This window comes from Erpetoichthys calabaricus, chromosome 4 (assembly GCF_900747795.2).
Source record: "Erpetoichthys calabaricus chromosome 4, fErpCal1.3, whole genome shotgun sequence".
Lineage (NCBI taxonomy): Eukaryota > Metazoa > Chordata > Cladistia > Polypteriformes > Polypteridae > Erpetoichthys > Erpetoichthys calabaricus.
This window is the reverse complement of record NC_041397.2, coordinates 127,684,784-127,709,167: the sequence shown is the minus strand read 5'-3', so window position 1 is coordinate 127,709,167 and position 24,384 is coordinate 127,684,784. Positions and strand designations below refer to the sequence as shown.

Below are 24,384 nucleotides of genomic sequence, written 5' to 3'. Positions count from 1 at the left end.
GATTATTGTAAGTCACTACTACTTCACTGCTCCCTGTGTCTTACAGGATTGAATATCAAATTCTGTTCTTGACCTGCCCACTAAGGTCCTCTGATTCTGTGCCCCCCACTAACCTGCACTCTGTAGGTGACAGCAGGGCCTTCAGCTGTATATAGCACCCTGACTGTGGAATGACCTCCCGAAATTAATGACATCAGCCGACTCCATTCATTTGTTTAGGAGGACATTAAACAGACCTGACATTCTGCCCCTCCTTTTAGTTTACCCCCTCTATATGTCCAGGTACTCAGGGTTTGAATTTTTATCACAATTTATGTTATTTGCTCAAGATTTATTGTAGTATTATATGTTGTATTTTAGTCTGCATTATTGTCTTTTATTCTATTTGTATGTTCTGTATATCCGGTATTTATCTTTATTTAGTGAAGATATTATTTGTAGCCAATGTTATATAGGTCATGTTGTTCTTTTTGAATTTTGGGCAGGGTGCTATATAAATAAATTGTGTTCTTATTAGTATTTTTATTTTTTTTCTTTTGATGGTCCATTGTTTATAATAATAAGTGACAAAAACAAGAGCAGTTCTATATAAGGTAATTAATATATAGCATAATTCAGTGTAGAATATGTACTGCCGTTTTCTTCACATACATGTTTTAAAATATTAGATTGACTTAAATGTTTATTCTAAATTGGTTTAGAACAATATTGCACAAATGCATAGTACATTTTAAAAAACGTAATCACTTTTATTATTAACGTTTTACTAAACTCTAACGTGGTGTAAACATTATAATTATATTGTATAGTTCGTTTCATGAATGTAAATTAAAAACTATTTTCAAGTAACACAGAAATTGATGATTTTAATTTTGTCGACATGTTAAATGGTTCCCACAGACCCGAACACAACGCAAATGTTAATTGTGTATTTCACAGAAACGGTCCGTATTGTTTAATTTAATATATGACACGACGTAATGGCAGAAACCCTCTGAATTTCACAATGATGCATATTATTTGGTTTCTAAACGGGTCTTTGACCCGATGTTACTTTCCGGGTTTTGCAGAGACCTGCCGAAACCTTCCAAAAGTAATTTTACGAAGTCAGTCCTGAAACGAAGGTAACGCCTCTTCCGGGTCTGTAACTGCGGGTCTACAACTGCGGGTCTAAAACTGAGGTGACGTATGGTGCTGTGGCTCTGCAGGTGGATAGTATTGAGCCTGGAGCGCCTGTGTGTGTGTCTCTCTAGAGCGCTCCTGTGTGTGTGCATGGCTCTCTCTGTCTCGCGCTGCCTGTGTGTGTGGCTCTGTCTCTCTCTCGCACTGCCTGTGTGTGTGTCACGCTCTCTCGCTCTCTCTCTTGCTCGCTGCACAGGAAATGCACAGGGAGAGACTGAACATGTACAAACCGAAAGGGAACCTGGCTTGTTCGTATTCTGAGTGTGTGGTCGTGAACCGAGGCAAAAGTTTGGCGAACTTTTTGGTCGTAAACTGAGTTGTACCTGTACCAAGACGTTCGTGAACCGAGGTTCCACTGTACAGTGAAGTGTGTACTTGCATTTATTTGCTAATCAATCTGCAAAATGTTGCCACTCTCAGGCCTCATGATTAATGAGCATAACTACCTTTCCTCAAAACTTCTGTCTTCCTTACTTGAAAACTCACAGAATTAACATTCAAATGTTTAGATTTCATTAATACTCTACTGAATTTCACTCATAGTTTGCTGATAACGGATCATTCCACAAATCCATTTAATTTTAGTATAAGGCTGCTACTTATACTCTGCTACATAATGTACAGATATATTTTTATACAGTAGTATTATTACTATCACAAGACAAGCACATCACTTCTAGAGATCAGGAACAAGACATAGCAGAATCTCCAGTGAGCAGACACAGTGAGCATTTTTCTGTTGCACGCAAGAATACATATGCCCACAGTATCACCAGATGTTTTCCTAAGTTGCATGACTTGATGGAAAAAGGCATAACTCTAGTGCCCCTGCTCTGCTTGAAGCTATATGTACAATAGTTTGGAAAAAAAATCCATGAGGCGAGAGTTGAAGCAAGTATCAAGTACTTATTCTGTCGGTTAAAATTGCACACGACAGTACTTCCTCTAGAGTTGGGTTGTACAGTATACCAGTATTGGAAAAGTACAGAAAAATACCAACATTTTAAAACAGTAAGGTACTATCATTTAGGGAGTTTTGAAGAAAAGTCAGATTTCCTCTCAATCCCTCCCACAAAGAACACGCTGTCATAGTTGTTTGAAAACGCCTCTTTCATAGAAGTCACAAAAGGAAATCACATGCTTCGACATGATCAGAATTTCACATGAAACTGCCATTCAAACCCCCCATTATTACTATAATGTGATTGGGATTTCACTGCTATCAAGAGAACCATTTTGGTACCAGTACTGAGGTCCAAAAACTAATATCAAAAGTCAAAATTTTAGTACCAATTCAGCACTACTCTACGGACATGTGCCTGCCATAGTTGTTAAGCTGGAAGGCCTTCATGGTTGAACCTGTGGTCTGATCAGGAGGTGCTGTGCCTAAATATCAGGGTATTTTGTTGGACTGGTGGGTCCTCCTATTGGCAGATAAGATACACTTTCTGCGAATATGGTATAAATCACCACCACTCCCTGATATTTTTTTAGAAACATTTGAATAGATTCAATGTCTGCATCTCTGATAATAGATTTTCTTGTTAAAATATATTATTTCCATCAAACAGGGTAAAGAACATCTTGTGCCCATTTACTTTGGCTCTCTGGTGGAAGACTTGGTTTGGTGATTTAGCTGTTGAGATCTCCAAAATTCAGACAGTCCCTTAAGTTGCAGTTTATCTTGTTGACTCCATGAGCAGCAGTTTCTTTTTAGAATATGTACAACCCAGGCTTAATCACTTGTGTTACGTTTTAAGTAAATATTAAATTTAACCGAAGTACCTTCTTTCTGCCTACTTGCTCCTTTTTGGCAACATTGCTTTTACAGTGGCAGTCCCTACTGCTACTGCAAACTAGTCATGGGTTTGATTGGATAAACGGTCAACTGATGGTTTCCACTTCAAAGTTCTAAATAAAATTAAAAAAATCTCTTTTGAAAAGCTGTAAGCTGAAAAACACTCACCACCCACCACCTCTATTTCTGCCACAATGTTCTTGTTTGTGTCTCTGGTAAAAATGCTGTCTTTCTTCCTACCACTAGGCAGTTACTGTAATTGAAAGGTGTTGCCTGTGCATTCACCATTCTTCATATTGTTAAGTTGGAGAGTTTTACCAGATGGTGTGCTTATTTTTTGTATTTGTAGTTTATCTCCCTTTTTTAAACATTTTTATTTTTTCCAATTCAAGTTGGCGTAAGCTTTTATTCAAATGAAGGAAATTCAATAGAGCTCACACTATTTTTCTTTCTTCTTTCCCATGTCAGCAGCTTAGAATTGTATGTTTTCATTAGCAATACAGTAATCCCTCGCTATATCGCGCTTCGCCTTTCGCGGCTTCATTCCATCGCGGATTTTATATGTAAGCATATTTAAATATATATCGCGGATTTTTTGCTGGTTCGCGGATTTCAGCGGACAATGGGTCTTTTAATTTCTGGTACATGCTTCCTCAGTTGGTTTGCCCAGTTGATTTCATACAAGGGACGCTATTGGCTGATGGCTGAGAAGCTACCCAACTTACTTTTCTCTCTCTCTCTCTTGCGCTGACTTTCTCTGATCCTGACGTAGGGGGATTGAGCAGGGGGGCTGTTCGCACACCTAGACGATACGGATGCTCGTATTAAAAATACTGAAAGATTATCTTCACGTTGCTACCTTCTGTGCAGCTGCTTCCTGAAGCGACATGCTGCACGGGGCTTCACATACTTAAAAGCTCAAAGGGCACGTATTGATTTGTGCTTGTTTGTTTTTCTCAGTCTTTCTCTCTCTCTCTCTCTCTCTCTGCTCCTGACGGAGGCGGTGTGAGCTGCCGCCTTCAACAGCTTTGTGCCGCGGTGCTTCGCATACTTAAAAAGCCAAACAGCCCTATTGATTTGTTTGCTTTTCTCTATCTCTCTGACATTATCTGCTCCTGATGCGCACTCCTTTGAAGAGGAAGATATGTTTGCATTCTTTTAATTGTGAGACGGAACTGTCATCTCTGTCTTGTCATGGAGCACAGTTTAAACTTTTGAAAAAGAGACAAATGTTTGTTTGCAGTGTTTGAATAACGTTCCTGTCTCTCTACAACCTCCTGTGTTTCTGCGCAAATCTGTGACCCAAGCATGACAATATAAAAATAACCATATAAACATATGGTTTCTACTTCGCGGATTTTCTTATTTCGCGGGTGGCTCTGGAACGCAACCCCCGCGATGGAGGAGGGATTACTGTAGATCATTTCTTGGATTAGTACAGCAGTTCTCAAACTTTCGTATTTCGCGCCCCCCCTTTTCTACCTGGAATAATTCTGAGCCCCCTGCATAACATAAGATAGAGCCCCCCCTTTTCTACCTGGAATAATTCTGAGCCCCCTGCATAACATAAGATAGAAGAGAATAACCCATGATACAACTAACAAAGGTATGATACTCGTGCAGTGTCGCGGTATCCTATCATTTTTACTTCCATAAGATTTGCATGTGTTCGGCTAACTTCGATGAAATATGTGCAATTTATTTCTTTTTAAGTGCTTTAATAACTGTTAAAATGCCTTGTTTGGTTTTTGGTAGTAATTCTAATCCCAAAAAACAACGAATAAGTTATTTATTCTTATTTATTTTTTTTTTGTAAAGAAACGATTAAATATGTTTTAATTTTTAAAAATCTCGTAAGCGAGGACACCGATGAAGTCAATCTGCGTGAGACGAATGTATTTTCGTCCGACAAATATTATACCGCTGTTAGTTGTATCATGAAAATAACCCAATACACAGTAAATTATTTAACACAATTTGGCAATATTGGCTACGCTGCCAATGTGGTGCAGTCGCGCCGGATTATCACCTGATCTACGGTTACCCAAATGTTCGCGACAGATACCGATACGTCTCGAACTTTCTGGATTCAAAATACGCGACTATAAAAGCAGCAACAGCGGCGCCGCTCCGAATTAGTCATTAGATCTATGCCTTAGAAATGTTTTATTTTAATTTTAGTTAAAATGCATTTGTTGTGATTATATGCTTGCAAATTTAAATTTGAAATGCAAATGTAAAAAATGTATTTTCATATCTTGTTCATTTATTGGACGCCCCCCTTGTACAGCTTCAGCGCGCCCCACAGTTTGAGAACTGCTGGATTAGCATTTAGATTTTGCTGAAGAAAATGTTTAGATATTAACTTATTCTATGAGTTCTATTACATACTTGTCAGTGCTGATTTGTTTCCCCACACAGTAGTGTAGTTTTTAAAATGGCTGCCCAGTGTGAATTTTGCTTCAAAAAACTCTTGTGACTCCTAGCTCAATCACTGAGTGGAAGTTACATATTCTCATAGTATCTATTGAGGCGTTTCTCTGTACGGCCTGGTTTTCATCCGCACAGTGAAGACATGATGTTAGGTTGTTTAGCAAGTCTTCAAGTAAGTGTGTGCATTTGTGTGTACCAGTAGTGATAGACTGGTTTCCACCATGTGTTTGATGCTGCTGAGATTTGCACTGTCAACCTCCAAAGCAGAGAGTGAGTTTAGTAGATAACTAGGTGGAACTCCAATGTGTCTATCTTTATTCATTTTATACATCAGAATATTACATGTCTAAAATTCTGTACTGTTTAACAGTTTTTTTTAGTTGATTTTACTTTTACTTCCTCATATACTTTTACAAGTACTAGTTTTTGATTGCTTTGGTTGCTATTTGCCACCTAAAATTGATATTTTTGAAATGATACTGTTTTGCTGCTTTCTTTTTTTATTTAAGTAGAGGTTCCAATGATGTGAGTATATTTGTCCCCATGTTAGTTAATTTCAATATACATAGTTATGCATAGTAATTTACTCAGGACAATCTCTGACCCCTTTTATCATTTATCATTTCTCATTTTATCATATACTGTATTACCATATATATATATATATATATATATATATATATATATATATATATATATATATATATATATATATATATATATATATTACCTTGGTCTTTTTAAATTTCATTGACAAATTCTTAGGCAGGTAAACATGAAGCAATTGTAAAGAATGTTCATGATCTTCTAGCAAAACTAGCTTGGGATTTTTCTCCTGAACAGCTTGATCATCTTTTTGATTGTTTCCAGGTAAGTTCCTTTTTATATTATTTTTACTTTATTTGCATCACATTTTTATTTCCATATTTATTGTTATAACATTGATGAAAGTGAAACATTTTTTATGCTTTGGTTTAAAAGGAAAGCTGGACAAATGCAAGTAAAAAACAGCGTGAGAAACTTTTAGAACTGATACGTCACCTTGCTGAAGATGACAAAGATGGAGTAATGGCTCACAAAGTACTAAATCTTCTTTGGAATTTGGCACATAGTGAAGATGTGCCTGTTGACATCATGGACCAGGCACTTAGTGCCCATATAAAGATTCTGGATTACAGTTGTTCGCAGGTTAGATTTAAAGATTAGTCTTGAATCCAGCAAAGCATTAGATTATTTCGAACTAAGAATGCTGTTTGGTGTAGGTTATTGCAATGTGTTACATGCATTCTGTTCTCTTCTTTAATGTGGGGATAAAGGGTTGGATCCTCATTAGTATTGCAGTATTTCATTATAGTTTATGCCACCAATTAGATTGATCCATCCATCCTTTTCATAGATCCAATGTGAGGGTCATGAGGAATTTTAGCCAGCTGTAGCAGCATCAGATGTAAGGGTGGAACCCTGGAAACAATCCTGGATGGTGCCACCTGTACCCCTGCATGAGTCAATTTAGTTTTTCCTGTTTACCTAATACAATTTACTAAAAGTATTATTTTATTCTTCTGCTATTACAAACTCTGCAAATAATTATTGTGAATGAGAGATTATTTGAGGGTAGGATGGAAATGTGGCACACAGGTTAGCTTTTATGTCTCAGAGCTCCAGGTTATATTCCAGCCCAGTTGCTGTCCATGAGCAGTTTGTGCATTTTGAAAGAAAAGTTCTTCTTTAACCTGTGTTTTCTCATGCTATTCTTGTTTCCCCTGTTATTTGAAGGGTATTTTTGCAGTACTACTGAGCTCACAGATGAACAAAGGACAAATGAAGAAAATGGCACCTGTTATTAATAAAAATAGCTGTACATACTGATACACATATTGGTGGGGGGCATAAAGTATGCATAGACAGGAGTAAAACAACACACCTGTTGTGCTTCTCTAAGTATTAATACACTGGCCTTTCACACTTGTCTAAAGATATAGATAACCTTAATGGTGTGCTTCTTCTAATAGGTCCCAAAAGGTGTCTAATAAATGTGCAAAACAATATCCTTGCTTCTCCTAGATCTTGTGAAATGGGATTGTCAAGTTATACTTGCTGGTAGTTGTAAAATGTATGTCTCCAAGCCTTATGAGAGCAACATCACTTTTCAAGCATACTTTGCTGCAAATGCAGTCTTCTTAGGTGTAGCATTAGTTGATCTGGATCAAAGCAAGTATAAATGCAATATGCAAATATCACACAACCAGGCTTCTCAGAATTTTTGCTAATGCCTCCTCTATCTGTCTATGGATACTCTTGGTTTACTTAAAGCATGATGCCAGAATTCGCAGTACTTTATCTAACCCTTTCATCCCACTAGCCAGTACTTAAATTATTTTAGGTTAAAAATGTGCAATGTATTCTGGCAACCATAAAGCATAGTTTAAAGAATATAAAAAGCACTATTTTGTGAAACTTAGTTATACTATTGAATTATTAAGTACCTTTTTATTTTGGGGCGACACGGTGGCGCAGTGGGTAGCGCTGCTGTCTCGCAGTTAGGAGACCCAGGTTAGCTTCCTGGCTCCTCCCTGTGTGGAGTTTGCATGTTCTCCCCTTGTCTGTGTGGATTTCCTCTGGGTGCTCTGGTTGCCTCCCATAGTCCAAATAGTCCAGGATACCTCCCATAGTCCAAATAGTCCAGGATATGTGCATTGGTGATCCTGAATTGTCCCTAGTGTGTGCTTGGTGTGTCTTGCAGTGGGCTGGCGCCCTGCCTGGGGTTTGTTTCCTGCCTTGCACCCTGTGCTGGCTGGGATTGGCTCCAGCAGACCCCTGTGGCCCTGTGTTAGGATATAGCAGGCTGGACAATGACTGACCTTTTTATTTTAGGATCGGGACACTCAGAAGATCCAGTGGATAGAACGATTCATTGAAGAGCTCCACAGTAATGACAAATGGGTTATCCCAGCACTGAAACAAATAAGAGAAATCTGCAGCTTATTTGGAGAATCACCATCAGTTTTGAGGTATCAGCCTAGATTATTTATATTTGCAAAATATGAAAAATATAATAATTGTGGTACCATGAATTAATTAATCACTATGATCAGGAACATTATACTGCCAAGGTTATGCAAACAACATGAAGAAAACCAATATTAACATGTATACTTGTAAGAGAAGAACATTCTCATAGTGAGTATTTCATAAGTGTATTTCAGTTGACTGCTGATTGGTTTTGAAACACAGGGTACTCAAGTACATTTTCATTTTCTTACTACTACTACTTTCTTACTCAGTCTTGCAGTATTTTATTGGTTTGAATTTCACTGTGCTGCCATTTTATTAATTGGCACTGCTATTTTGAGCACCGGTTGCTATAATGCAATGCTTGGGTGTTAGGGATCATGTCCCTGAAACTGTGTCACTCAGTTACTAACTCTTTGCTTTAGCACTTCTGACTTAGTTGTGATTTTTTGTTTTTTTGTGCAAATTTGATTGTCTTTTTTGTTGTGACTCTTGCTTTGTTTAACGATAATATATCAATTGACTCCTCCTTTTCTTTCACTCTGCCTTGCACCTTAGTCTGTGTCAGGTCAGAAACTCAGATTTTTTTAAATAGGGATCCCAAGATGAAAAAATTATTTGAAAACTTGTATTTCATAACAAGAGAACTTTAAGAAACAGTTTATTAACTTGAGCTCATCTGTAATGGCCAATTTGATATTATAGCTGGGAGAAAGGTTAGTGCCATGATATTTCATCAGGCACAACAGATAACTTGTCTGCTAAATGCACCTGTCAGTTGCTGCTAATATTATTCAGGAGTGTGCTTAAAGCAAAATTTTATAGTACATGGGTTAGCTACAGTAAATACAATAAGACTAATCCGTTACATACGTTTGCTAGCTTGCATTTCCACCCTTTACCAGATATGTAAGCCAGTGCCAGCAACTTGCAACTCTCTACTCTCTGTCATCTCATCAACCTGAAAGAAAACTATTCATCAGTGGCTGTCAAAATTTAGCAGCCATAACATCCTATATAAAGACAAGTCAGCTATAAAAAGTTATTTTTAAGTATTTTCTCGATTCAACTGTAAATCAATCACATTCCAAAAGCATTCATGCCGATTCAATAAGATTTTTTTTTTTATTGCAGTTGACTTAAAGTACACCTACGTGGTAACCTGCTGATTAAGATGTATAGGAGGATGCTTTTGAAAAAATGAAAAATTACAATTGACCTTTATAATAATACATTTTACTTGCTATACCTGCTATATAATGATAATAATTTTTTTTAATTTTAGTAATTTTTTGCATTTATATAGCGCTTTTCTCACTACTCAAAGAGCTTAGCAATTGCAGGTTAAGGGCCTTGCTCAAGGGCCCAACAGAGCAGAGTCCCTTTTATGCATTTTACAGGATTTGAACCGGTAACCTTCCGATTGCCAGTGCAGATCCCTAGCCTCAGAGCCACCACTCCGTAGCAGCTCCTGTGATTGTTTGCTCGTCTTCATCGTTGTTTGATACTTTCTTTGGACATAACATAAGAGAACCACAATTATGAGGACGGAATCACACTCATTTACATGCAACAACAACTGCTGGACTTGTGCCCTTTGTCTCCCACATTGCCAGAGCTAATCACCGGACTGTCAGCAAAGCCACTGTGTAGACATCATGGAAAGAGAGTAGGTGCCTGACTCCATAATAAGAAGGAAAGGTACAGACCTTACCTGCCTTCTATCATCATGGGCGATGTAAGATCGCTGCTAAATAAAATGGACGCACTCTCAATACTGACCAGGAGCCACAGGAAATACAAACTCCACATTCTTGTGTGCTTTATAGAAGTGTTGTTTTGAGCTGAAACTCTGGATAGATTTGAAATTGTACAGGCAGATGGGGGCGGCACGGTGGTGCATTGGGTAGCGCTGCTGCCTCGCAGTTAGGAGACCTGGGTTCACTTTCTGGGTCCTCCCTGCGTGGAGTTAGCATGTTCTCCCTGTGTCTGCATGGTTTTCCTCCGGGTGCTCCGGTTTCCTCCCACAGTCCAAAGACATGCAGATTAGGTGCTTTGGTGATCCTAAATTGTCCCTAGTGTGTGCTTGGTGTGTGGGTGTGTGTGTGCGCCCTACGGTGGGCTGTCACCCTGCCTGGGGTTTGTTTCCTGCCTTGCGCCCTGTGTTGGCTGGGATTGGCTCCCTAGAGCATTTCTTCTGGAGGAACCCATAAAATACAATCTGGGTTCCTAACTGACTAATTAAACATCGTATTAAAATTAAAAACAAAACTATATAACATACTACGGTATATAGTAAAAAAAAGAAGGCAATAAAAAATATACAGATTACAGAGACATATTGAAAACTGATTGAACTTAATTGCTGCAAGTAATATTGAGGGCAATATTAATATTCCACGGTCCACATCAGATCATTTTACATCCAGAAGCAGATGAAGTCTTCATGGAAAAATGAGGACTGTTAAACCCTGCTCGGTTTGGTAGCATTTTGAGCAGAAGTATGAAGAAATATACTACGTGCTCTAATATTTTGCTGAAATACAAATTTTGCTGAAATACAAAAGTGGCATATCCACAGTACATCAGAAAAAAAAAAAACAAGCATACATTGTACAAGGCTTTAGACATAGGTTCAACCATAACAGCAGTATTAACAAGGAAAGACTATCTATATTACTAAACTGAAATTTATGCACGGATGGCGGACGCACCGCATGCGCACTGTACCTCAGAGTCAAACCCAGCGGCTTCCCACAGTCAGTAGGTGGCGCCCAAACAACACAACCTGTAAACTAAACTTGCTCTAATCCACTGTGCCAGCAGTTAGTGTGGCATATTTGAATCACATGACGGTAATTCAGCAGAGTCAGTAGGTGGCGCCCAAACAACACAACCTGTGAACTAAACCTGCTCTAATCCACTGTGCCAGCGGTCTGTGTGGCATATTAAAAGTAAGTTGAATTATGATTCCTAACAGTAAACGATGTCTACCTAACGACACAGCCACAGAAAAACAAAAACGAGACCGCGCTGACAATGCGCTTATGACACAGCAGAGGCAAAGGAGTCACGGCTCCAAATGGAAAGAGCTCACCGATTAGTAATACAAAACCGAGCCCGTACTTCCCAGAGTCAGTACGTAGCGCCCAAACAACACAACCTGTAAACTAAACTTGCTCTAATCCACTGTGCCAGCAGTCAGTGTGGCATATTTGAATCACATGACAGTAATTCAATATTAAAAGTAAGTTGGATTATGATTCCTAACAGTAAATGACTTCTACCTAACGACACAACCACAGAACAACAAAGACGAGACCGCATGGATAAAGACAATACACGGAGGCTCCTACAACGCGCTTCAGAAACACCAGAAGCAAAGACGTCACAGCTCCACAATGAAAGAGCTCAACTAACGGAAATACAAAAACGAGCCCGTATGGATAAAAACAATGAATGAAGGCGCCCACAACGCGCTTCTGAAACAGCACAGGCAAAGGAGTCATGGCTCCAAAAAGAAACAGCTCAACGATTAGAAATACAAAAACGAGCCTGTATGGCTACAACCTGTGAACTAAACCTGAGGTAAAGCGTGCACGCCAGGTTGTACAGCCGCCCGAACGCGACCACCCACACCACCGCATATGCCACCTTCGTTTAGTAATGTAGCCCTCCATGCCCGGATCCGCTGCCATGGTCACTTCAGCACGCGAATCCGCCGCAGTCAGCAAATGACTTCTAGCTAACGACACAGCCATAGAAAAACAAAAAAGACACTGCATGGATAAAAACAATACACGAAGGTGCCTACAATGCACTTCTGAAACACCAGAACCAGATGAGTCACAGCTCCAAAAGAAACCGCTTTGGTACAAATATGTTTATTTAATTAAATGAAAAATGTCCCAGGACGCACCCACCCTCCATGATATTGCATCCCTCCAAATATCGGAGGGAACAGAAACTGATTGCCAGGCTTGGATTTGCTATTCTTTCGAGAATCGCGGGCTTACTGGTTAAACAGAAAAAGATGTGTTGTCAGTTGACATGGCGGCTGGCAAAATCAGTAGCTAATCTGTTACTGTGAGCTAGTGTACTGCATTTTCTATCTTGCAGTACTGTCACCAACAGTACAAAAATAATTTTCTTGAAAAGATGCAAAGCTGGAAACTCTTCTGCTGCATTTAAGCTTTTTGTGATGAATAGCATTTAATGTAGCACTAGTAATTGTGCAGTACAATCACTCTTTAATTTATATATTTTTGTTTTTTCTTCCATTTGTGTACAATTTTTCTCCTTGCACTATGTTTTGCTTTTGCCAGTTTTACTTGCCATATTTAATTAATATACTGTAATGTTTATATAAATCTTTTAGTAAGTAAAATCATAATTTGTGAGTGGCATATGTATCATAAGTATACTGTTAAATTTATCGGAAAGTTATTTACTAAGTAACACATGTGACAGCATTGTTTTATCCCACACATTTTAGCCACTGAAAATAATTAGTTATCCAGAGTGTGACTCTCATTATACTATGCCATTGCTGTTGGTATTCAAGTACTGTTATTTGTGGATTTCTTAGCTACAAGCACTTTTTGATGAGAGATCGGTGATGAGTATATAATTTCCCGGATTTCTGTGACATTACCTGACTAATTCCAGATTATATATTACATGCTGATTAGATGTATTCAAAAAGCCTCTTTTAGTAACCCCATAATACTTTAAAATAGATTCTTTAATAAGCAGTGCATAGAGTGCTTCAGCTACTATGGATGAGACAGGATTTGGCAAATGCACAAAATCCAAAATTACACTCCATAGTCCAAGGATATAATGTCTCAGTTTACTGAGTGCAGGTTAGTCTTGGTAAATGTAAAATTAATTGAACAGACATGCTGCACAACTGGATAAAGTGAATTTGGGAAATGAATGTCTGAATAGACAGCTTCTTGTGTGTGTTGATGAGTTTACTTTTATTAATTAATTGCTGTGCATTTTCAAGAATAAAACAAAAATTTCTGGGAAAACTGCCTAACCCATCAAGCTTTTACAGTATATAATATTCAGTATGTCCGTTTGTAACACTAAACTGTCTCATTTAACTGATGTCATTGTGCCCTGTGACAAATATTAGACAAATGCCTTCTGAGAAATTAGTGTATTCAGAAAGTATTTAGATTAACTTTTTTCACTGTTTGCTGTGTTGTAGCATTGCAGCAAAATAATTTAAAATTAATTTTTTCCTCAGATCTTTTTCAGATTTAAAGTAAAAAACTGAGATCGATAGATAGATAGATAGATAGATAGATAGATAGATAGATAGATAGATAGATAGATAGATAGATAGATAGATACTTTATTAATAATCACATTGACCCAACTATTCAGACACTTTACTCAGACTTAGTTGAAGCCACTTTGGCTGTTAATGAAGCGTGGATTCTTCTTAGGTATGACGCAGCAAGCTTTGCATGCCTGAATTTGGATATTTTTTGCCATTCTACTCTACAGACACAGACACACTGAAGCTCTTTCAGGTTGAAGACTCATGGTTGTTCCAGACTTCTTCCATTTAAGAATTGTGAAGGTAACAGTGCTCTTCTGAGCCTTAAATGCTTCCGGAATTTTTTGTAGCCTTCACCAGATCTGTGCCTCAACATGATCCTGTCTCTCAGCTCTGCAGGCAATTCTTTCAACCTCGTGGCTTGGTTTTTGTTAATACACACTGTCACTTATGGGACCTTCTATAGACAGGTGTGAGTCTTTTCTAACCATGTACAATCACAGATGGATTACAAACAATGATGATTAGTATAATGGGATGCACCTGAGCCTAATCTCAAGTATCACAAATATTTGTGTCGAGGTGATATTTCAGTTTTTATTTTTAATTTGCAGAAAATTCTAAAATCCTGTTTTTGCTTTGTCTTTTGGGTAAACGAGTGTTGCTTGATGTGGGGACAAATGTAAATGATTTTAGCACAAAGCTGCAGCACATCAATATGTGAAAAAAGTGAAGGTCTAAATCCACTCTACGGTATATGTGTCACAAGGCAGGTCCTTAATCTGAGATGCCTCAATGCAATTAGTGGTTGTGACCAGACATAGAAAACAGGTTTTCCCAAATAATTGTCTTATTTTGAAATAATTCTGAATAAAAAATGAGAAATGTACAAAAAGAAACAACTTTGTAAAAAGTGATGTTCATCTGTAGAACCTTTAAGGCATGTTATGCACTCACATACCACTTTCTGCTAAAAAAAAAACTTTAGCCCATAAACAACTTCCCAAAATAGCTGCCTGAGTGGCACCGTTCCTATAAAAGCTGATGAATAAACCAAAAAAATGACTTGTGTGTCATCTCATCTCCTATGTGCAGATGACAGTTCAAATTCCAAAAGGTTGCCAGTTTGCAGTTTCACATTAGAATGAATTTTGTGCAATAAGTACCTTGTTGTATTGAAATAAGGAATAAACAAAAATAAAAATGTGCTAAAAGGAAACCGACTGCCACTCTTCCCACTCTGCACTCTCACTCTTCCTATTTTGATATCACTTTTAGCACACTTTAATAGTTTTTAGTTGGTTTTGGATCATCTCCTCATAACTTATTTGCTATCAGGTTTCAAATGGGGTTTTAAAAACCTTTCTAAGAACCCACTACATAATACTTAAAAATCCATCCATGATATGAGTTATACAAGGTTTTCAAAGTGAAAACAAATGTTGCCTTTTTAAAATGTTCTCTCAAACCAAGTTATAATAACATCTAACCATTACATTTATTTATGAACAGGTCCCAGAATAAACTGGTAACACTTTTGACCAGGCCATTACTACAGTGTGGGATATGTCTTGTAACAGCAAAGGAGGACTACAATAAAGAGTTGGGATGCCAAGCTGGCCACTCCATGTAATTAATTGATTAGAATATGTATTTATAAAATATAGGGGTGAAGGAGGGGTGATTGCAGAAAAATTTTAAAAAACAGTTATTGTGGAGTATCTGCAGAACCGAGTTCCAAACACATAACTGTTTCTAGATCATGAAGCTTCTGGTTTTGGGCCCTTTTAACAGGAAGAAGCGAATCCAAGTGGGTGGACACCAGAAGTTACATCAGATGTGTTCTAGCCATCATTCTGAGGGAGGAAGAGAGAAAGGCATTAGGATAAAGCACGAACCTCAGGAGTGGTAGTAGTATTCCAGTCACCATAGCCCTTCCTCTGTCCCCCATGCACATGCGTGACAGGTCACCCTCTCAGCCCAGACCGTTCCAGAACCTTGAGGTCATGAGCCCAAGAAAGACCATTGCATTGGCATGGAGAGAACCTCCATGGTGGAAAACTTTGAATCGATAAGCGGAAGGTCTGAAAAACAACTTGTGACCCATGGATTCAATTTTGTGAAGTGTAATCAACTGTGTAAGGGAGTATATTTAGTCACAAGAGTGAACTCACAGCCAAGGAGGTAATGCCTCAACTGGTTAATAACACATTTTATCTCTAGGGCCTCTCTGTCCACCGCCATATACCTGGGGCCTCGTGTATAAACGGTGCGTAAGCCTGTTTCCACGCTCAAATCACGATGTATAAAACCTAAACTTTGCATAAAGCCACGCACATTTTCACGGTTCACGGTAGCTAAATGCTTGGCGTACACAAGTTCTCCGCTAAAGCAGTGCTACTGTTCTAGTGTAGTTTCCCTTTCTTTTTTAGATCCACATCCCTGACGTGGCTTTATAAATACACTGAAATTAACCACATATTGTTTATTAGTTTAATGCATCTGATTGTAATTAACCTATAACAATATAATGGTCCACGGAATGGCCAAACTATTCTAAATACCATGGCTGCTTTAGTGTTGTTACTCTCACTGCACCTTCTTCTTCTTTCAGCTGCTCCAGTTAGGGGTTGCCACAGCGGATCATCTTTTTCCATATTAGTCTCACTGCACCACTCGGAATATTTATATCACTGTATCTGTGTGGGGAATCACAGCTCTACAGCAGCTGATTGGAAAGAGAGTTATCGGTATACAGCATCAAGCACATGCTGCCTCAGCTATGCTGTCTATTGAACTGCTCTCATACGGCAAACGCTTCAGAGCCTTTCCTCGCGGTTCAGAAACAGTTTCATCCCAAGAACTATAAATGCACTCAATCAGTCCATCAAGTGCTCCTTGTAGAACTGTTTGTACTTATACAGTTATAATATTGCACAATGTGAGCAACTTTATAAAGAGCGTATTTACATATGATGACAATATCATTTTTAAGATGAAATGCAGCAAAATACGTTTATTATATTATACAGATAAAACTTTAACTTCATTTAAATAATCTATATTGTTAATAATTAAACATGTGAGGACAAGGACATGGTGTCGCAGCGCTAGCGAGGAGCTGGCGCGCCATTCACGGATTGTTCCTGCCTCGCACTGTATTCTTGCTGGGGCTGGCGCGACACTGGAAGGATAGATGGATAGAAAACATGTACTACGAAGATATTTCAATGTTCCTTAAAAGTTTTGAAGAATCGGCATTCTAAGCTTACAGATGGCTTAACGTCTATTACAGAGCTGATTGTGTGGCGATTGGGTATTTGGAGAAAGTAAAGTAAGGGTAGGAATTGGGGGTTAGTACGTTTGAAAGAGACAGTACTGCTACAATAAATTATTTCATCGAAGGTCGCGCACGGTGCAGCAAGGATCTTGTGTGAGGCAGGGATATTCACTGCGCCACCGTGTTCCCATGTTTAATAACATGCTTTAACTCCTATCATCATGAAAATGATATCAAGTATACATCTCAGTATTTTAATTATTCAGAGAACTGTAATATCACAAATGTAATGGATTCTGTGTCCTGTCGGAGGAAGAGAAAGCCCGGAAGCACGTAGTGATTCACACACATACAGCACATAGAAGATCAAATACAAAACAAAGCATTTAACGTGCTACTTTAGTTACGATGGGATTGAGAAACTAGTGAATTAAACGATTTTAAGATGAAGTTTATGATGTTCTACTTTAATGACAAAATAAACTACATGATAAAGGTGGAAATTTAGAGATTAAAGTTGAAATTTCATGCTTTTTTCCCCACTGTGTGCCTATTTTTTTTTCTCTGTACCCTAATAAGCTTTCATATGACACTCAGACGGTGGGCTACGACTCGCCTTTTCACATCTTTTGATATCTGACAACTTTTTTATTTCGGGCACTGTGCGACTTTGTGAACTTGAGCTTTCAAGTTTCTCCGACACTCTATGTCACTCAATAAACTTCTTTTTGTTGTTTATACCACTGTTTAAACCAACAAATAGTACGTTTTTCCTTGCCTCCACCTGGTATTCACTGAAATTCTTTTATTTCCCCCTGTACTTTTGCCATTGTCTTTTCACAGAACACTGAGCTTAAGGGCTATTTATATTGATTTGCATGTTCAAAGAGGTGTAATTCTGGGAGGAGTTTGGGGAGTGGCAGCAGGCGTATGCACGTGCGTTACTTTTCACGCTGACCGGGATTTATGGAGCGGAAGAACGTGGAAGTTGGCAAACGCACAGATTTATGCATCTGGATTTTTTTTGTGCATACGCACATTTCCGCTTTTGTCCTTACGCCATGTTTTAGTGTGAATTCTACGCAAGGCATTATGCATGAGGCCCCTGGTCTCCCATTCCAGTATTTTCCAATTCCAGAACAAGATGGGGTGTTCAACACCTTTGACGCTTTGACTCAACACAGCACAGAAACCTTTGTCCAAAGTGTTTGTCTGTATGATAAAAGGCAGAGAAAAGTCAAAGAGTTATCAATACAGGTGCTGACACAAGGGCCTGTTTTAAGTCATGGAATGAGGCGTCAGTTTTAGCATCCCATACCAAACATTCCTTTGGGTTGATCTGGAGCCCGGTTTACTTGTTCCTCCCAGGTGCCAGAATAACATAACGTCATCTAGGTAGGCAGCACAATAAGGTATTGTGGGGATGTAGCATTCTATCCACCAGATGCTGGCAGGTCACTGGTGACCCATGCAATCCAGCGATACTGCCGATGGCTGCTTGGGGTGCTAAACATTTTCCTTTACGGATTCTGTTACACGAATTTGCCAATATCCTTTCGTCATGTCAAGATAATGAGTTTTCCACGTCACTCGAGGAGCTGATCCACTCTCAGCCTGGGGTAAGCATCGAATTGGGAGACCTAAGTCCACAGAAATCGTTGGAGAAGCCAACTGCTGTCCGGCTTAGGGACCAGGACGATGTGGCAAGTCAAGGGACTAAAACTTTCCTCAGTTAATGCAAGATCTAGCATTCTCCCCATCTCAAGCTCCAGTTCAGCTCTCTTTGCCTACTGGAGGTGGTGTAGGCATTCTCAGATGCAACCCCTGGCTGTGTATTGATATTATGCATAATCGATTCTTCCGGGTCATCCATTCACCACTTCCGGGACAGACAAAATAGCTGCTTTGACCTCTTGTCGTTGTTTGGTGTTAAATCCGTTCTGAAATTAAGGGTCATTTTATGAATAAATTAGGAGGAAAGCTTTCCAGCGTAGGGTTTGGGGTCCCTCTCGTTCCACGGTTTCAGCAAGTTCACGTTGTATACTCGTTACATTGGTCCATGATTTGGTTGTTTCACTAAATGTTCAGCCAGTTCTTTCCTTTCCTTAATTTTGTATGGTCTTCGTTAATGTGCCAGTAATTTGGAATGTGAAGTAGGCATGAGAACCATGACTTGATCACCGGAAAGGAACTTATGAATGGTCCAGCCATGATTGTACTTGCGAATCTGTGCTGTTTGCGCGTATTCCATGTTTTCCTCTAGATTAGATCAGACTTTTTCAAATCCATTGCATAACTGCAATATATATTCCAAAATATTTTTGGAAGGGAGTGCCTTTTCCTCCCACCCCTTTTTTCGAATGTCCAATAATAACTCAGGGTTGTCGTCCATACAATAACTCAAATGGGGAGAAGCCCGTAGAGACTTGTTGGACCTCCCAGTATGCAAATAACATGGGGGTGTAGCTAATCCCAGTTCCTCCCATCCTCACTGACCACCTTGCACAAAATCTTGAGTGTTTGATTAAACTGCTCTACTAAACCATCAATTTGAGGATGATATACAGAGGTTTTTAAATGCTTAGTTTTGAGTAATTTGGCAACTTCACTGAATGTCTCTGAGGTGAAAGGCATCCATTAGGAAATCTTTATGCATGCTGACATGCACAAAGGTCCCTACCAGTTTTCATGCAATATTTTTGGAATTGGCTACTATCACAGTGATAGCCTCAGTGTAGCATAATCAACAATCACTAATATATACTTAACTCCAAGAGCTGAGGGTTCAAGGGGACCTACAAAATGTACCCCTATGTGGTCAAATGGGACATTGATAAGTGGGACATGGATGAGAGGAGTGATATCCTTCCAAGGAATTTGTCACAGTTGACATTCTGGACAGGAAGCACAAAAGCAGTGCATCTCGTCATTTATCCTTACCCAAAGAAATTAGAGCTTAATCCACTCTAGTGTTGTCTTGGCTCTCATGTGGTTGCCTGGGAGGTGAGTATGTGCTAATTTGCAAACCTGCCAACAGTAAGTTTTTGGGCCTAGTAACAATGATCTCACCTCACCCTCATGTTTGGCTACACGATACAATAAATCATGATTAGGCACAAAGTGCGGACTCGGTGGCATTGGATATTACATTCGTTATCCACCTATCAGAACAACCACATTCTTGGCAAACTTTAAGGAATCGTCGTTCCACTGTTCTCTTTTGAAAGAGGATGGTGTATGCCAAAATTGAAAATGTAAGTTTGAGAGTGGGTCATTTGTTACCTCGGTGGGCAGAGCGAATGACCCATCATGACTAAACATCTCTCTATAGAGACGTTTGTGCAAGCCAGCATTACATTGCCCAAGTCATACTGGGTAGCCACATGACCCTGCTCTTCAGCCAACTGAGCACTGTGGGGAGACAGTTTAATATCAGTTACACCATCTCTTATAAGGCCCAGTGTTTTAATTAGAAATTGTGGTTTGTGCTTCTCTGCATTTACTTTGTGACCAGTCCCACCCCAGTATTAGAGTATAAGGTGGGCAGTGTAAGACAGGCACCCTGCTCTTTCAAGTTGCCCGTTGTAGGTGATTATACATGAGGCTGGCCCATACCATTGAGTTTCCCCATGGCCTTGGTAGGTGATTGTACATGAGGTGGACCTGTACCATTGAGTTTCAACTTGGATACAAGTTAGAATGGTCGATACAGATTCCCATTGTCTCGGTAGCACGTAATAGCATGCAACAATGGAAATGTTGCTGCCAGAGTCTATAAAGAGCTGTGACCCTGTGTTCATTGATAACTACCACCCCAGTGTAAGGAAGCCATAGGGAATTGGCAGTGAAGCAATACCTCTGACCTCACGCCCAATTGCAGTCGATTGGCTCATCGAAGTAGGGACAAGTTGCTGTGGGATGACTCATCTCCCCACACTTGCAACAGTGGGGAAGTGGTGCATGCTCCTGCTTGGGTTCTTCCGATAATTCCATCTTGTGGCGGGTAGGCTTAGGAATAACAACACATCCCATCGGGAACTTGTGGCAATCAACATGCTGTTCTGAGCACTCACCTTGTGAAGCTATCCAATGACGCTTTATGACTGCAATGAGGCCATAGATTGTTATATTCCAGCCATCAAACCTGGTTGGCAAAGTAATCGGGGAGGGCATTTTCCAGCCATCAAACCTGGTTGGCAAAGTAATTGGGGAGGGCATTTTCCTCAAGGTTGCAGGTTATGATCTCGACCATCTTTTTGGATGATTTATATCTTGGCTGTAGCCAACACCCGGCTCTGCCCCAGAGTTCAAATATTTGGGAGCAGGTTGGCCTCTCTGAGCTGAACCTCCACTCCTGACAAACCCTTGCCTGCTGGTCCAGACTAACTCCATACCTCAGCAGCACCTCAGCTTTAAGTTGGTTATAATCCACAGCGACCTGCTCATCAAGGTTGTAATGAGCCCATTGAGCCTGTTCTGTCAGTGATGACATTTAGCTGTATGCTCAAACACTAGAAAGCAAGTCTCAGTATCATCGGTGAGTATTGGCAACGATACCTAGGATGGACTCATCAGTTGTTACTATTGGAGGGCAACACGCATTTAACTACGTACCTCACCTGGACCTTTAGTGCCAGAGTTCCATTGCCATGGCCTGAAGCAGTGTCGCCATGTCCTGTTGCTCTGTCATCCTAGCAAGAAATCCTGTTGACTAAACCACTGCAGCAGAAAGAGAGGACAACAATAAGGAGTTGGGGTGCCATGCTGGCTACTATGTGTTATTGGTTGCAGCAAAATAAAAAAAAAGATTAAATTATTGCGGAGTCATCTCTGCAGACGCAAGCTCAAAACAGAACTGTCCCAATAAGGCGGTGTTTCCGGTTTGGGGCCCTCTGACAGGAAGCAGTGAGTTCAAATGGACTGGTCTGCAGAGGGAGGAAGAGAGAGAGAGAGGCATTAGGGCACAGCACCAACCCCTGGATAGGCGGTAGAATTGCAGACACTCGAGCCCTTCGGCTATCTCCTACGCATACACGAGTGAGAGTCTGCATATGCAACTGCATTTGGAAATAACCAACCCCCCCAAAGATTGTATGGATTTAACAGTTAGTTTTTTTTAAAAAAGCCAGATTTTGCCTTGGATGACTTCATTATCAGTAGAGTGATATAGAAAATATTCCTGAGTAATAGGATCATTTGTTAATATAGCCTCCCTATATAATATTACATAATTCAGCCTTTGGGAACTCTATAATGATCCTTAATTTGCTTCAGTTGTGATGCATAAATAACCCTCATCCATGACTGTGACCAGGGTGAGATTAACTTTTTTAAGGCTAAGGAGTTTACACAGAAGCTGAGAGAAGAAATTTTTTGAATGCACCCAAGGGGCATTGGTCTAATGTGATTTCCCAATAATATAACATAACTTTCCAAGAAACATATTCAGGAGCATTATTAGGAAGTTTCAAACTTGATGGCACTGCTGTAAACCTGCCTGGCCATGGGAGAAAGCCAAACAATTTAATTAAGAGTCCTTATCTTAATCAGGACAACTAAGAAAACCCCCAGTGTTAATGTAAAACACCTACAGGATGCCAGGACAAGTGCTTCAGTTAAGGTTAAGGTTAAGATTTCTTTATTTAGTCATGTTTACACAAGAAAACATGAAATTTGCCTTCTCAGTTGCATCTAATAACAGACGGAATGAAATAAAACAGACAAATAGAAACAAGAAAGGTTAAGGTAAGGCAGTTAGATAATACATATTTATACAAAAAAAAAAAAAGTTATATAGGATATATAGCAAAACCTTAACCATTATCTCCGATATTTCTTATTGAAAAGGCATATGGCACTAGGAAGAAAGGAGTTTCTGGAGCGATTTGTGTGTGTTTTCAAAGCAACTATCTTTCCTGATTTACTTTACTTTACTTCTACATGTAATGGATGTCTGTCATCAGTTGAGATGATTTCCAGTTTCTTTAGCATTGCCCTCTGACACACACTGGTCAAATCATCTACATCAGCCCCAATAACTTTAGCTGCATACTTCGTAATCTGCTGGAGCTTTTTTGAGTTTTGGTTTGTCAGACTATTAAACCAGGCAATGAAACTGAAAGTGATCACAGACTGGATCATACTGCGGTAAAAGGACAACATGAGATCCTTGTCTACTTTAAATAGTTTGAGTTTATGGAGGAGAAATAAGCGCTGGTTGCATTTAGAAAATAATTTTTTGTATTTGTATTCCAGTTAAGATTGTTATCTAGGTAAGTTCCTAAGTATTTATGTTCAGTCACTATTTCTACCTCCTCTCTCAGAACTCTTAATAGGTGAACATACAGATTTCTGTCTCTTAAAATCGAATATCATTTCTTTGGTCATTTTTACATTCAGAGTGAGAGAGTTTTTATTGTACCAGTTTACCATACAGTCCACTTGATTTAGATAGTGGCTTTCATCTTCCTCAGATATGCATCCTATGATCATGGTGTCATCCGCATATTTGACAATACAGCAGTGGTCATTGTTCTGTCTCAGGTCACTTGTGTACAGAGTAAACAGTAACGGTGATAAGACACCCGCCTGCGGACTTCCTGTGTTTGATTGAATGACTATTGAAAAAGTGTCCTGAACTTTAAGTGTCTGTGAACGGTTTAAAAGAAAGTTCTGAATCCACAGTGTAATAAATGGGTTTACATTCATACTGTTTAATTTCCCAATCAGTATATGAGGCTGTATAGTATTGAACGCTGAAGAAAAATCCAAAAATAGTGCTCTGACATATGAACTAGGCTGATCAAGAAAGGTGTAGATTTGATGTACGATAACAAGCAGAGCATCTTCTACACTTCTGTTTGCACAGTAAGCAAATTGATTGTAACCTTGAAAAGACTGTCTCTATCATTAAAATGTTTTTCACCAAATGTTCAATGCATTTCATTGGAATAGATGTAAGTGCCACTGGTCTGTAGTCATTTAAACAGCTTGGCCTAGAAACCTTAGATACAGGGGTAATGATTGTTTCCACAGATTAGGTACAATACCACAGGTCAGAGACCAGTTAAAAAGCAAATGAAAAACTGGAGAGAGCTGCTTAGAGCAAGACTTTAAGAACCGACCTGATATGCCATCTGGTCTCACTTCTCTGTTTGTTTTGGCCTGCTGCAAGCCTTTCTCCACTTCAGTTAAACTGAACCCCATCACAACAGAATTCCTGGTGTTTTTATAAAGCATCTCCTTTATTTCTGTATTTTGTGTGCTGAAATCACTTGTTTCAAATCTGGCAAAAAAGTTATTCAGTTAATCTGCTAAAAGCTTGTGGTCTTTGTCAGCTGGAAAATTCACATTCTTTTTAGAGCCCAGTCCTGTAATTGTTTTTAG

The 24,384-nt window shown here is 39.2% G+C and overlaps 1 protein-coding gene across 1 annotated transcript in view; it reads left to right on the top strand.

Annotated features, from left to right (window-relative positions):
* The window catches only part of LOC114651133 (probable ubiquitin carboxyl-terminal hydrolase FAF-X), a 229,739-nt gene that overhangs the window by 60,913 nt on the left and 144,442 nt on the right, over positions 1 to 24,384 (top strand). The window contains exons 10-12 of the mRNA XM_051926139.1: positions 6,179 to 6,283; positions 6,395 to 6,601; positions 8,288 to 8,424. Of these exons, the coding sequence (XP_051782099.1) occupies positions 6,179 to 6,283; positions 6,395 to 6,601; positions 8,288 to 8,424 (449 nt within the window). The remainder of the gene's footprint in view (positions 1 to 6,178; positions 6,284 to 6,394; positions 6,602 to 8,287; positions 8,425 to 24,384) is intronic.